Source organism: Perna viridis, chromosome 1 (genome assembly GCF_037379345.1).
Source record: "Perna viridis isolate PV_CMFRI_1.1 ecotype Kerala chromosome 1, ASM3737934v1, whole genome shotgun sequence".
Classification (NCBI taxonomy): Eukaryota; Metazoa; Mollusca; class Bivalvia; order Mytilida; family Mytilidae; genus Perna; species Perna viridis.
Genome location: NC_142445.1, coordinates 36,055,576 through 36,071,929, shown reverse-complemented (window position 1 = coordinate 36,071,929; position 16,354 = coordinate 36,055,576). Strand labels below are relative to the sequence as shown.

The following is a 16,354-nucleotide window of genomic DNA, read 5'->3' as shown; positions in this document are numbered from 1 at the left end:
GAGGAAGGTCAAGGTTATGGCAAGTGATTTATGCGCCACCTTTAAAATGTCAACTTCCGGTCTGTGACCAAACGTAAGTTCTGGGGTTTATATGCAAATTTATCAACATTTTACAAATGCTTTTTGTTTTATTTCAGCACAGTTTGATAGAGAAATAAGTACTTTTTGTGAGAAGTTAAAATTCTGTGATTAAATCACTTCCATGGCCGGAATAACCTGTATTTATATCCGAAGGCTATATGGTCATTAAAAGTTGATTCAAAATGAAAATATGTAAAGAATGTTTGGGTTTTATATAGAAATGGAAAGGGAAAAATGTAAAATTTTCATTATTTAATTAAGCAATGAACAGTAATAGTTACTTACATCTTTGTATCTTTAGGATGTATCTTTTGATTGTCAATCCAACCTTCCTTTTTACAGCTATACATACATTGTAAATCACATACATGTATTTAGTTCTATAACATTAAACCACACATTTTATGTTTATCTTTCATGTTTTCATTGGATATTTACATTTTTTGTTTATTTGACTATAAACAAAACAAGAAAATATCCAATGAAAACATGAAAGATAAACATAAAATGCGTGGTTTTATGTTACAGTACTAACATGTATTAAAAAGTGCACTATTCAAGTAACTGAAATGAGAAAGAATAATGTATGTATTGAAAGAAACTTTATTAATTCTTGCAAAGTGCAAATTTGGAACAAGTTTTCCAAGTAGGATTAACCTGTAATTTTACACTTTTCTTTAACAGATTTCTCAGCTTTATTGGAGGGAACACTTACATATTTGAATATTACTTTTGCATGATGACTTGTACATGTTTTTACTTCCTACATTGTATTTATACAAACATGTATTATATAGGCTTATAGCCCAATGAACATTATTCATTTACATATAGCTCTTCCAAATTGTGATTTTTCCAAAGAGTCTATGAAATGGGTATAAGACCAGCTTACGTAGACAAATTGTTTATCTGATAGATCTAATCTGTGCAAACTTAGAATTAGTGCACACCATTTAATGATTGAAAAAGGAAGACATTTGAACATTCCTAGAAATAATAGATTATGCCCAGTTTGTAATAGTGAAAACATTGAAGATGAAATACACTTTTTATTTAGTTGTATTGCATATAATACACAAAGAAATATATTTCCAAATAAAATTTGCAACTACTATAAAAATTTTAAATATAAAGATGTAACCATAAAAGTAAACCTAATTTTAAATAGCAACTCTATTCCTGTTCTTAAAATGTCTTCCTCCTTCTTATTTAAATGCCTTGATCTAAGGAAAACTTTATTATAATTGTTTCATATTTCAGTGTAATTGCCAAATTATTGTTATAGTCTCAACATTATATATGTTTATTGATAATGTCACATATATATCTTTGCATATAATGGGGCTTAACTATTTCATATATATGAGTTTGAGCCAATAAAATATTTGTATTTGTACTTGTACATTATCAATGTGTTATATTTTATATCCACTACCTTAAGTTGGTAATATTCAGAAAATCTTCATTTAAGATTATTTCAGTATTGATTGTTGGGGTTTAACACCCGAGCAGCAATCATACATGTATGTATTGATACACTGTGTAAGTACTGTGTATAGAATAGAATAGGCAACAGGCAGGGCTCAAGCTATTTGAGAAAAACAGAAAGTGACTTCTCTTTCAGAGACACACTAGGAAGAAGTGGGGAGTGATCAGGGAGAAATGAACGTATATGCACATCATTTATGAATGCTTTTTTTTATTATATGTGTTATATGTGACTTACATGCACGCAATACAGGCAGGCATTTTATATGTTTATTTTCTTTTATTGAGATTTCTTTAAGCTACATGTGTATGTAACTTAATATTTTGGACAATATGAAATCAGCCTGCTAACTGAATGATGAGCTGTATTATATATTCAGGAAACTGAATTTCTAATCTATACCTCTATCCCTGCCCCAAATTTAATATATGATTGAGTAAAGCAAAACTTCTTGCAAAGCATTTGTCCTATTGATTTGTCTTTTTTTGGCAGCACTGGAATACAAAATTTCAGGCAGTGACATTCTGATGGAATTCTCATTTTGTTGGATTTTTCCCCTGGTTCCACTTAACTTATAATGATTTCTTGTTCAAAATATCCAGTTTCTTGATATAAAGTTGATCAAGTGTATCAATAATCATGTTCAAAATTTATTACTGACAAATTAAGACTGAAACTTTATTGACACATTGTAGCGGTCGGTATGAACTTAAGCTTAAGAAATGTTCTGTTGAAATGGAAAATTTACCGTTCAGTTATGAAACAAGAAGATAAAAAGAAACACTTTGGGTTTTCTACCGAATTATCGATAACAAATTTAACTGATGTCACAAGAAACAGTTTGACAAATTTGCACGTTTCGTAACGAAATAAGAAAAATAAAATATAAATTATCATAAACTTGAGTGAAGAATGTTCATTATGTATCCGTCTTAAACGTTTGAAACAAAAGGCTGATTTTAACACTTCTTTGTAGCCGAATATTTGATAGATTTCGAAGATTTTTACAATTTATTTTCTCAAATGGGTGCCATTTTTGTTTGAATTGTTATCGGAAGAGAGATATAAACTTTGGACAAAATGCCACTAAAAGTCAGAGTTCATCCCTGACCATAGGCGATGTTCGAAAATAAGAGGGCAGCTTCACTTCGCTTTTGTTGTCATATGAGGGTGAAGTGAACAACCCTAGGGTGACTATTTTGCCCGAATTGCCCAGTGGCGTGATCCCTGAAATAGGGGAATTAGATTTTGGATGAAATAAGGACTAAGCATCAGTAATGTTCTATAAATATATAGGTAGATGCTCTGAAACATGAATCGCTCGAAATCACTCTGACAGAAGTGCATGAGTTAAGTCTTCAAGCATCCTTGTAATTAGATTTTAGTAAATCATCATAACCAATTGATCTGATAATTCACTCTTCCCAATTAATTATCCTATTAATCTTTATTTCTAGTCAAGCACCCTCACAGGTTTTAGTAATCAAATACATGTATATTACAATTTACTAATGACAATAAACATAGATCTGACAATTGCAGGTACATGTACATGTACATTTGTACATTGTACATGTAATAAGTGCTTGAATTATGTAAGGCAATGTACATTATATGTACAAGTGTAATCATTTGGTTGAATAATTATGTACTGAATACTGCTACAATTTAAAATTACTTTGGAGAATGCAACCATCTTATGTTTAGATATTTGGCCTTTTGTAGCTTAAAGCATTTATTGAGAGCGTAATCAATGGAACCAAGATTTGATCAGAAACAGCCCATATTTTTCTGTCCATCTATCATATACTTAATAGGTTATAACTCCTCTCAAACCTTTAACAGGCAATAGGAAGATTAGGTATCGTATGCAAGGGGAGATTATCCAATTTAAGGGCTTAATGTGATGTAAGTCCAGTTGAATTTGTTGAGGGGGTATTCTTGTTCACATGATAAGCTTTGATTTTGTAACTGAAATCTTGGAAAGAACATTGAATTTCATACATTTTCATAACTTTTTTTTGTAAAGCATGATCTTTTTCACATAATAACAAATCTTTTGACTGAAAATTATTTTGAAATTAGTTGGAAAGACACATGGGTCAGTCATTGGTTTACACATTTTGTACTGCATTCCTGTGGCATGTAACATTTTAGTTAATTATTACATTGTCAGGGTGGTATAGAGTAGAATTAATCAGGAGAGATTGTTTGAAAATCTGGTTGACTTTTTGGGTATCAGATAAGTACGTAACAGCATCTACTCCAATTCTCAAACATTCTTGGCCTGAAAGGCATTAAATACTGAAATGGGAGGGGTTCACATGTATTTTCGATAACTTTGCTAAAATATCCTTTTGCATAAATTATGTCTCATTAGCTAGTATTTACATGTAGATGCATAAAAGGTAAAAAAAACATGCAAAAGAAAACATGAAAATTAAACTCTTCAAAGAATTCATGTAATTTAAATACTGCAAAAAGAACTAATTTTACAGTACAATGGAGGCAAATAGACATTTAACTCAAATCAATCATTCAATCAATTTGTCATTTGTTATGTTTGATATTGTGCTTGTCGATACTTTGTATATATTTTAGGTTGATATGGTCCTTTGGAACTAAGAAATCCTACTGAAATATTGAAGATGTCTTTAGTGCAAGGTATGATAACAAAAATATGAATGTGATTGGTTGGACACAATGTATTTTGAACAATAAAAGTTTGGAGTAAACTGCCATGACAGTGTTTTTCTGTGATATTTTGTACTGGTGCAGTGTTATTAAATGATAACATGTACATGTATTAAAGGTGATCTGTGCAAAAGTGTTCTCCATATTTTCTATAGCACAGTGCTGACTGGTGCAAATCTGTTTAAAGGTTTTAATATACTATTCAAAATGTAGTACCCTAGTCCAATTAGATGCTTGAATTATACCCACAGCAATTTAGCATACTTTCACTTCACAGAAGTCTTTCCTTTGATGGGGTCAAAATGAAAATGAAACCAGAACTAGTCCTGACATTATACCATATCTTCTTCTCTGATAAAGTAGACTGTTAACCATCGTTATAAAAAAGAAAAAAATAAGCAAAATTCAGAGGGAGGACGAACAATTTCTCCCAGAAATCAATTTTATCAGAGCTGTATTTAATATAGTTGTCCCATTACCCTGTTTAAGATTTTCCATTATTCAGTTGTATCTCCTTAGTATGCTGTTTTCAGGACAATTCCTTTGTCACATAATAACAATTCTACTCAGACAGCCATTTGATAGCACTCATTACTACCTATTGTTTAGGAATAAAAGATAAATGTCACTGACATCTTCAGACTTGCAAACAATCTATCTTGTGTTGAGAACAGTTGTAGACAGAATTTACATATTACATTTGCAGCCCAGACAATTCTGTCAATGAATAAAACCATTAACCTTTACTGAACACATTGAGTGGAAAATTATGTATTTTTTTTTGGAAACTCATGAAGTGTTAACTTTGTTTTTGAAGTAGACATTTGGGCATCAGAAATTGATGACTGATGATGGTTTTCTTTAGTTATTTCAGAATAAACACAAATGGGATGCATGTTAAATTTGAAGTTTGCCTTATATTTACTGAAAAGAAATTAGGATTTTTGATATCTTTTTGAACATCTTATTTTTTTTTATGAAAAATAGATTAAAGAGTGAACATTATGAGTTTTTAATTTGTTTCATTACTATACTTTCTTATAAGTTAGTTTCCAACTTGTTATAGATTATGATAAGTACGTTTGTATGCATATAATACATACGGTTGTTAAATCTGATAGTTATTTCATGTATATTCTAACTGATTATTTGATCTTTCAACTGAATAACTGTTCAACTGTTAGGTACATGTACATGTACATACATTTAGAATCATGTTACAAATATAACACATTGACATGTAAATTCACATACATGTACATGTATGTTTTGTGCAATTGCAACACTTAGACTTCTTAGAATTGTTCATGTAGCTGCTCAAGATTACAGTCAGTTTAAACATCAATTTTTTTCTTATACCAGCATACATTTTTACACAATTGTTGTTATATTTTCAGTTATTCAGTTAATTTTGCCATCTCTACAGATGTAAGTGTCTACTACGAAATTTTATATGAGCAATTAGTACAATGTACATGTACATACATGTTGTGAAACATTTTTCAGACACCGACCAAGCTGTTGGCTACCTTGACCATCTCCAGAACAAGCTGCGAGAGCAAGGAGATTATGCCAAAGATGATGAAATCACATCCATATTGTCTATGCTGGAAAGCCCTTTGTTCAAACAGCTTTTGACTCTACAGGAGTCATTACAAGAACTGAAGCAAGTGACGAAGACCTACCCTGTCACAGAAAACACTTTTGAAATTTCCAATTCTGGTGAGAATCTATAATAAAGTATTTTTTATGAATATTTGAAAATATGCTTCATGTCTTGGCAAAGTCATAGCTGTGAATCAAGTCTTAAACCCTTCAAACAGTATAAGAATAATTAACTTGATTTTACAAGCCCTGACACTCTGTCAGAAAAAGGTCTGAATTTCTAAGTACATGTTTACTGTATAGTTTATGGTAATCAGTGGATCTTTTTTTTTTCATGTTCGACTACAAACAAAATGAAAATTCTTGGGCTTCTCTTTAACAATATTTTTGTTTATGTTTTAGGGGAGCTGATTTTGAATGTGCCTCCAGATGGCATCAACAATCCTAATGTTAGTGACATTGCCCCTGGAAACGATACAGCAGGGACCTATGCTCCATCAGAAGGTCCTATTGCTATGCCTAGTTATGATGTAGAATTTCAGCGAGCGGTAGAAAGAGCAGCTCAAGGGAGAGAAGTGGAAACAATTAAATTGTTCAAGCCTGAGAACAGTAGTCTTGGATTCAGTGTTGTGGGTATGAAGAAGAAAGATAATGCAGAATCTGGAATCTTTATTCAGGATATTCAACCAGGTGGAATAGCTGCAAGGTATTTTACGAAGTGTCGCATGGTTGGCTGCGTCTTTTTCATTTGGTCTTTGTATTTGTGTCTAAATGATATCTTTTTTACACTTCTTTTTACCTTATCATGATTTTGCAATTTGTAGTTAATGATTTGTCAGTTATTGTGCTTTTTATTGGTTTTTCTTATATTTCAGAGTAGTTTTCTTTTACAAAACTTTTGATATCAAACAACCATAAATATCTTTCTCTATGACTGCCTTATTATATAATACAATATACATTTTTTAAGTCAGTGTTACTTCTAAGCCCAAATCATTCTAAATAATTTGATGGATTTTGAAGAAAGATGAAGAGAAAATTTTGTTTTCTTGAGGGAATCATGGGTAGTCAAATTTTTGTTTTAGGCATAAACAGCAGAGGTATACTGTATTTGATTATTTCTAAATGTCAGAAAAAAATGATATATCATAAACCAGCTGCAGTCACAAAGTTATCCCAAATAAATGAAATCTGAAAATTGTCACAAATTTATCTTAACCACTTAAAAAGTAATAGTGCTTGCCTGACTTGAAGATACATGAGTAAATTTATTTAAGTTAGTTGGGCAATGAATTGGGACCATTTTTATTCATCAGATACAAGTAAACTTGGGAGAACAGTCATTCCCTTAGCATTTTTTTTTATTTTCAAAGAAATCATTGCTCAAGAATGACTAAAACTGCTTACCAATTTGAAATTTTTGAAAAAAAATAAGCTAATTTCCACTACTAATGAGTCCCTATGTTCTTATTTGCCTTATTTCAAAGGACTGATTTCACCAAAAAATGTACTTTATCCTTTTAGTATACATGTACTGGATATCACCCTAGCTTTGAAAAGAAAGATAATTTTAATTTAGTTTACTCACTGTAAAATGTTCTATTCTGGCAAACCCCTAGTCTACAATAAAACTTATGTAACTTAATGTATTATTGAACATTTTTTTGTGAAAGATTCTGAAACTGTTTTACTCAAGTAATTACAAATGCTGACTGAGTACTAGTCAAATTTAAGAGACTTGCAATAGCTAGAGAATTGCCTAAAAAACTATTAATACATGTAGATGTAGGTCTTATTTATTAGATAACCCTGTCTCAGATATTTAATAGATAAGAATGATATTTATGGATGGTGATATAAACCACTGAACTGTTGTTGATAAAAAAAATTGAAGTTACAGTGTGGTTAAATGGTCTGTCGATAATTTAAGAAAGAGGAAAATGATCTAATTGTCACAAACATATCAGGCTTAAGAATTGATGTAATTGGAAGACATTTGAATTGTTGAGATATTATAGAAATTACCATGTACATGTATACCTGCATGGTTGAAAATATTAACCAGATTTTTTTAAGGATCGAATGATATGGATAAAAAAATATGTATTATAATTTTATTGATAGTGGTTTGTGGTCTTTCATTTTGTCTTTTTATGTGGTTTCATGTGAGTAAATATGATAGAACTGAGCTGTATTCAATTTTTTTATTTTTCAAGCATATCAAGATAAAAACTACTGGTGTAGTTGTAATCAAGAGAAGTCCTTAAAAAAATAAAGTTTAAGTTTGAAAGTAAATGTACATGTATTATTTCTTGTGTGGTGCTGATTTAAAAGATCAAGGTACAATTTGTCTTATTATTAAAAGTGATACTAATGAATTAAGACTTTTCGACCAAAATAAAATTAGATTCCCAGTATTCTTGGTCCTGCATCCTGATTTCATACCAATCATATTTTGCCTATGTCAAGAGGAAGTCTGATAACAGTTACCCAAGCTATTTTAAATACCAACAATTGATAAATTCTGAAAATTTTGTCAACTAATGAAATAGAGTTATCACCCTTAGATATTATTTCCTGATTATCTAAATCAGATCAATATTATTGATCAGAAGCTGAATCCACAGCTGCTTGCTTTTATCCTTCATTTCAAAGCTCTGTTTATCTATTAATTTTTACAATTCTATTGACAGCTTTAAATTACCACTCAATAATAACACCAAAGGAAAAATTGGAAATAAATTACAAGGATAGCAATCTCAAATACCTTTCTACTTTTGTATCTGTCCTTCAATTGTATGAAAATGAAAATGACGTCTATATATTGACGATTGTACAAACGTTTATATCAATAGAACTCTAATGTGAATGATACACATTTAGCATTCTCTGATCAAAAGACTAGCATGCTATTGATTTGAATATTGGAATTTCTCGGTACATGTTAGTGTACACTAAAGCCAGGAGTTTGGATTGCTGAGAAGATCTTGTGTCACTGTCCTTGTATGCAAGAGTTGGTTGGATAAATACAGGATTTGTGGCCCCAGGGATATGCTAACCTATTTTTTGTTCCATGCATCGTAGAGTGGTTTAATTTAATTAGATGATTAGAGGAATCTACTGTTTTTCGTCAATGTGTCAGCTATTTTTAGAATGATTGCTAGGTTGTTAAAAATTGAGCATTTTCCACAGTCTGTTGCAAGCATTATTTGTTTTTCTCAGCCTGTTGGAATTATCAGTGAAGTGTTACTCTGCAAGTGTGAGGATAAATAACTATGACCTATAATAAAGAAATCCTAAGTGATTTTGGTTTGTTTGATGACTGAGTGCTAACAGGTACATAATGTTTGTGATAGTATGTGTGTGGATTATTAATATTACTCTGCCGTTTTCTTTTCTACTATCAGGGTAATCAGGAACCTAGGAATAGCAGGTAGGCTATTAACAGATATTTTTGGCATGAGTTTGATTATGGCTTCTATTGTTGTCCTTCAATGATAGAGGTTGCTGAAACCAACATCTTTACAGTTAGTTGTTTTATCAGATTATCTGATATTTCTTCCAAGATATGCTGCTATCTACCTGTTTTAAAACTTTCATCTTTTGTTTCTATTTGCTGAATGAATTCTCTGTCTAATACATTTCTTCATCTTCTTTGGAAATGCAGATTTTATTTTTGTCTAATATAGGTGTTCATTTTTCATATTTTTTCTTGAGTTATGTGTACTGAGCATGTTTTACTTGGAATGTTAGCTTATAATTAAGTTTAATCTAAGATATGCCTACTTCTCTATTAAAGAAATGATCTTGCTGATTTGCTTTTCCCTATAGAGTTTTATACCCTACTACTTGATTTGTATGAAACAAGTGGTTCTTGATTTTTACTCCTCAAGCATAGTTTTCTGTACACCCTTATCATGGTTTCCCAAGGTTTTCCCAGAAAATATTGAAATGTCTGGTGAAATTCTTCTTGTCTGACTACGCTTAATCATGTTCTGCTGCACATTACATAATCAACTGATGTCTTTTAAATGTCCCAAGAAGCCATAAAAATTGTATATACTTATTTGATTTACTTCTTGTGTTGATATATCTCTGAATTTACCCTCAGTGGTCTCAAAGTAGCATGTTTGCCTTGAAAGCGGAAGATCATGGGTTTGATCCCTGGTTGAGTTGTACTGAAGACTTTAAAAATGGAAGTCATTGTCTCTACACTAAGCACGAAGCATAAAGTTTGTAGAGTGAGAACTAGTTGGTTTGGCGATAGAATGTGTCCAAAGTGGTTTACATTCCATCCTGCAGGTTGTTACTTCCATGTGCTAGCATGTTGAAGATACGGCTAAGATTATTAGAATACTGGTAGCATAAAGCATGGTCAATTGATCAAATGTTCTTGTCCCAAAATGCATGAAATATTTGCCATTGGATGTGAAACTACGAACAATCAATCAATCAATCTTTATTTTAATCGTAAATTATACATGCTGTTAAAAATAAGCTTTAAATTCAGTCCTGAGGACTAGAAATAAATTTGTGAAACCAATTCCTTAAACTGCTCCTTCAACTTTTTGGACTGTTGAAATAAGGTACCCAAGCTCTTTTTCGCTTTTCCAAATTGACCATTTTTCCCTAAGTTAATCTAAATCATTTTACAGGGGACTTTTACCTTGGTTACCTTGTTTTATAGGTAGTTTGTGAAAGCCAATGACTTATGTGCACTTCAAATATCAACTAGTACATCTACAGAACATGTATGGAAATGATAAGGACATGCTTGCTTATCTCACTGCATCATGCATGTATCTGTATATCTAACCATTGCTACATCCCATCAGCTAGTTAAAACCTTAAAATTTGTTTCATAGACCATGCAATAGAGTAAAATATTCTCCCCATGAATTTGTAATATTATAGTAGTTTTTGGTATTGTATAGATCATTGTCTTTACAATAGTAACATTCTTCTGGAAATCATACCACTACAAGACATAGTAACATAATGGCAAGAACCTCTGGAGATAAGTCACTTAGTAAAAAGTGACAAGAGGTGGATTTTTTGTACACCTTATTTAATTGTCCAGTGTTAATTTGCACACTTTTGCTGTACTCAATATTTTATGAAATTGTGCAGATGCTATCACCAGTTATAGATCCTTTATTTTCTTTTGACAAAGTCTTCCCCTTTGGATTTGTGAAAAACACACGCAACTCAGCTCATGTACTGATTTTGGTTAGGTTTTAGTAGTCTGCTTACACTGCTAAATTGATGAATTTTGTTAGTATACTGTAAACATATTAATTTTTGTGGTTGCTAATTTTCACAGATTCTGTCAAATGAACATATTTATGGGAGTTAGTTTTCACTGTTTCAAAAAACTAGGATTAGCAATAAATAGTGTGAAAAAATCTGTTTTCGGGGTACCAATTTTTCACGGTTTTCTGTCCACCACGAAAACAGCAAAAATTAGTACACCACAAAAATTACTACGTTTACAGTAGTTAACTGGAAAGAGGTCGAAACAGGTGAGTTTTGTGATAGAAAGTTTAAATTCCTTAGTCAATATCAAAGGAAGTTCAACATGTAATTGTAAATGTGCATATAATTTCTGACTCCATTTGTGTTGCATGAGAGCCTCAGGGCAGATTAGTTATTATTATTATTATTATTATTATTATTATTAAATGAAGACCAAATTTATCCCCCGAATACCACCATTGTATAAGCTGTAATTGAGGAGAAACAGTTTGACCTATGTTTACCTGCTTATTGCATCAAATTCTTAGATTTAAAACATGGATGGATCAATTACTGCGTATGGAAAATAGGTATTTCCAACAGTAAGCCTTTTTGATTGGTTTTAAATATATGTAATTTTAATTAGCAATTTCGTAATAAGGATAAAGGTAAAAAATGTAAGATGATACATGTTTATACAAGGATTTTATTGCAAAAAAAAATCGGTGACTTGTTCACGGTTTTTGTTGTTGAAAGTGTTTGCTATGCTTCTTGTATATACTATTAATTATTGATATAATGTTTTTGGCATGTAAGACAACACGTCTCAAATTTATATTATGTTACTATTGTTGTGTGCCTGATTTTGTTAATCAAAAGTCAAGTTGTTTAAGATGGTTTTGGTTTCAAATATGTAGACTGCATAAACCTGGTATGGATTTCACAAACAATCGTAAGTGAAAACTGTTATAAAGTTTAGTGATGTCATAATGCTGTTTTCTGTTTTGATGTCATCACTTTTGACTGATATTACACTTAAAGTATCGTTTTTAAATCAACCATAGACAAGGTTTGATGTAAACTTTAGCATTAGAGGAATGTAGGAAACAGAGAATGCTTAAGGTTACCTATGTCTTGAGGAACTTGAAGAGCATTGGTTAACCATTAAAGTAGAACTGCAAGTACATTTTAACTTTTTTCTGAGGGAAGTATGGAATGTAATACTGTACTCATTTGTTCAGTTTTCATGGTGCAGGTGGATGCACCATAAAGATCCATGAGTTCATGATGATGACCATAAAACTTTTTGTAGCAACATAAATTGCTGACTCAATGAAACTTTATTGCCTTATTTCTGAATATTTTTGAAATTTATACAAAAAAGCTTATTAAAGATCAAGGATGCCTGCAAAACTTTTGATATAACATATAAACTCCACACTTAATGAGTGGGAGTTGGCAGAAATGGTGACAGACACTCCATTGTGTGCTTGTTATACATCAAGAAGCACTTTGAAAACCTTTGAAGGTTCCTCAATGCATTGAATCAATCGTTAGTCTACAAACACTGCTTCATTTATAATTTAAACAGGAAAGAAGGTCACAACCTCAGCCTCTACCTTGGCACTGATGTTCTCAAGTAGGAGGGATGTGCACCTCTGACTATGGCTTCATTGTTTTTACTAATCTCCTCATTAAATGAATATTATCAGAAACTGAAGTAATCTATGATTCATAATTCATCATCCTGATTATGATTTTGATAACCCTGTAGGCTGAAGGTTGCCTAATCAAGTTGTGATAGATGAAACAATATTCATTTATACTGTAAACTGTAGCTGCTTAATATAATACTTCATTTATATCTTGTGATGTATAAAAGTATGAATTAAATACACTGAGTAGTGGTTTTTGAAATATGATTTTGATATTCCTGTTGGTTTGGACCTTTCCATTGTCAGTGTTTCTTATATTATGATCTTTTCTAACATAGGGTTTCCATGAAGTCAGTTTCCCTTGGGACTAGTTCAGTTTTACTCCCTGGAAACATAGAAAGGCTTCTGTTTATCTTGCAGTATTGTGTAGAAGTTTCAATGCTTTTATCCTTGACTGCATATCATAGAGTTTTTACTTGAATTTTATTCCCCTAATCCATAGAAGGGAGTATATACAACTTCACTCTTGTCTGTCACATTTTTTATGTAACAATTTTCTCTGCAACTACATATCACAGTCATTTGATATTCTGAAAGGAGGGTTAGGTACATGACATAGATTGACTTTAATAGATTTGAACATTCACCACCTGTTTGATGACTTGTTTGATATTTTGACCTTAAACTAAATTTGGGATGCTGGGGTATCACTCATGAGCATTGGTTTACAGAAATTTTGTTCCAAACATTCTCTTAGTTCTTAACTTTTGATTTTGTTTTGAGTGTCAGAATTTCTATGCAAAGATTTTGCATTTTTGAAGGAAATCAATGCAAACTATTTTACTACTAAATTTTGAGAAATAATAAATTGTCTGCTTTCAGTAGTAAATGTTAAGTGCTCTTCCTTGTCCAGAATTTACTGTTTTTTTCCATATTTATACCCCCCAACTTTGTAATATTAAGTTCCTGTCAACTACCACTTAACTATATGTCTTCTGTCTGCTACACTATAACTGGTTATTGATATTTTAGAGTCTTTGAACTTAAACTCCTACACTAACTTCTGTTGCTCTTAAGTTCATATCCATTTAAGAATCAGGCAGGCAGTGGCACACTTAAGAAATAGGGCATTAAATGATACTCTGCAACTTCGTGAACAAAATTTGAGGGCAAATACTTAAAATGAGCAAACTTAATGTAATTAATCCGATCAAACAGACATTACAACATGATCTGTATTTTGTGACATTCGATAACTATGCTAAGTTGGAAAAAAAATTCTTCAAAATTTTTGAAAGTTTTCATCTAGAAATTGTCAGAGGGTGGACAGACATGGTGAAGAAAGAGAAAAGTTTGACAGGTTGTAAAGACATAGATAGGGTAACTTTTCTGCGGTGCATTTCAATGAAATTTTAAAGCTGCATTATCTTCAACATTATAGCTCTCACTTCAAAATTGTTTAAGGATTGCGTCCTGGGTGTATTCAAATGTTAATTTGCTATTGAAATGTTGTTATTTTTGTTGATGTCTCTCTCTTACTGTTAAGGCATGCCATATTCTTACATGGATTTGTTGTTAATAAGGAAATTGAATAAAAATGACTTTTGGTTGAATTATTGAGTGTCAATGCTTTCCTGTTGTTCAGTGTTTACTCCTACACTTAAGATAACTTTCAGCACCATAAAAACTACAAGGTTATTTGTCTAACACTTCCATGTAATGGATAGTTCTCATCCTGTTGGAGGATTATTGGCCTCTAGCATTGTATGTATCTGGGGATTAATTAGAAAAATTCCTTTGCTTAGTTGTATGCATATTGACTTAGCTTTCAACATCAATTCTTAGCTTTAAAAATCAAGTTATGTGTAGTAGACCTGCAAAATTTCAACCCATAAGCATTTATAAATTACTTCTACTGTTTAATTAAGATTAGCATGATGAAAAGACTGAACAATTTGATTAGCTTCCTGCTTAATTACACACTGAGGAAATGGCTTCTTCTCAAGTAGTGTTTTGGAAAATGTGGAATCCCCTTCAGAAAATTTATTGACTATAATTTCTCTTATTTAATTATAAAGCTTCTTCTTCATGAGCTGATTTCAATTGAAAAGTAGAAAATGGTTGTCTGCAAGATCACATGTTCTTGACCTTTTTTAATAGTGATCAGCATGTCTGTCTTGCAGCTTTCTGAAAACATTGATACCTTTTTAAAAGTTTGTTTGCTGTTATTCTGTTTCCCCTGAGTATTTAGTTTAAACATATTTATTCAGAATAAACATATTTATTCAGAAAGAAACAAGTATGAAATATTACAGTACATAACAAGCACACATGAATGGACGGATCACCTCTTTAACAAGTCCATCTCCTGAATATTTACTGGTAGTAAATGTCCCCAATTTAACTTGATAAAGATATGTGCATTATTGAAGGACAAAATATACACATAACATGTACATATTGAATTGTAAATGTTTTCTACCCTTTATACTGCACCAAGATATAATTTTGTGCTAGAGATCAAAACTGAAAACATGTACCAACCCGTTCTTTAAGTCTCCATAGGACCATGCAACTCTTTGTCAAAAATCATAGATTGTACTAACATTTACAAAATGCTAATTCCAAGATTCTAAATAGAGGTGTGAATTTTTATCTATGGATTCTGCATGTCAGATTTCTTCTTTCTTTGGTTTGGTGGTGTCGTAAGTATGGGGCAAAACTATGGATTGTATGTATCTTCTCCTTTGTAATACTTCTTTCCTAGAACTGTTATTGAATCATGACTGAATCACAACCGGTAACCCTACTTTATGAGTTAGGATGAAGTGCTTCAGAGCCCATGTTTCAATGCATTAATTTTCAATTGCTCTGCTCTCGATACAACTTGTCAATAATTGACATAGTATGTTTTATATAAAATCGATTGGCTTTTTTCATGTTCCCAGTTCATAATTTATTGATGGTTTTGTATTGTAATCAAAATAATCTAATGTTTGTAGACATAAATCAGAAGTTGTATTCATGGCATTTGTTGAGGGGGGAAATCAATGACATATTTCATACTTTAAAATTGGCTTGATCATCTCTGACATTAATTGCAGAATTCTGCTCATATAACATACTGTGTAGGAAAGAAGATACAGAATTTTAATCAAACTGTGCAAATGGCATTTGTCAAATAAACTGTAGTAAAATTTCTCATTTTTATGGGACTTTTCCCATTTCAAGTGTGTAAATAGCATTTTTCTAATGAATTGATGTATATTTCTTGTTACAGTGAAATTTGTCATTGCTATGTCAACTATGCTGCTGACAATGCTTTTTTTTGTTCCATTAATACATTGATTAAAATCTAAGCTCAGATTGCTGCAGGATCCAAATGTCTCAACCATTTTAATATAGGAAGTAATTAGCTCATATTCTGATTGAAGTGATGGTTGCTTATGGGCAAATTTCAGTATTGTTTGGCCCCTTAATCACTACTGACGTTATGTGTAGAATATATAGAAAATGTAGGTTTTGATAAAGAAAGATTGACGTAAGACGAAAAAAAAAATAAATGGAAAAATAAGATGACTGATTCTGTCTGGCA

At 31.4% G+C, this 16,354-nt stretch overlaps 1 protein-coding gene across 13 annotated transcripts in view; it reads left to right on the top strand.

The window, feature by feature from the left end:
* Window positions 1-2: 2 nt before the first annotated feature.
* Window positions 3-16,354, top strand: part of LOC148628555 (multiple PDZ domain protein-like) — a 157,630-nt gene continuing 141,278 nt past the window's right edge. For 11 of the 13 annotated variants that reach the window (XM_088590015.1, XM_088590004.1, XM_088589983.1 and 8 more), the window contains exons 1-4: window positions 3-73; window positions 4,172-4,234; window positions 5,771-5,986; window positions 6,272-6,575. In XM_088590015.1, the coding sequence (XP_088446141.1) occupies window positions 4,219-4,234; window positions 5,771-5,986; window positions 6,272-6,575 (536 nt within the window). In that variant the 5' untranslated portion in view covers window positions 3-73; window positions 4,172-4,218. Of the gene's footprint in view, window positions 74-4,171; window positions 4,235-5,770; window positions 5,987-6,271; window positions 6,576-8,694; window positions 9,303-16,354 lie in introns of those variants that run through there. The other 2 variants (XM_088590054.1, XM_088590065.1) reach the window with 2 other exon arrangements.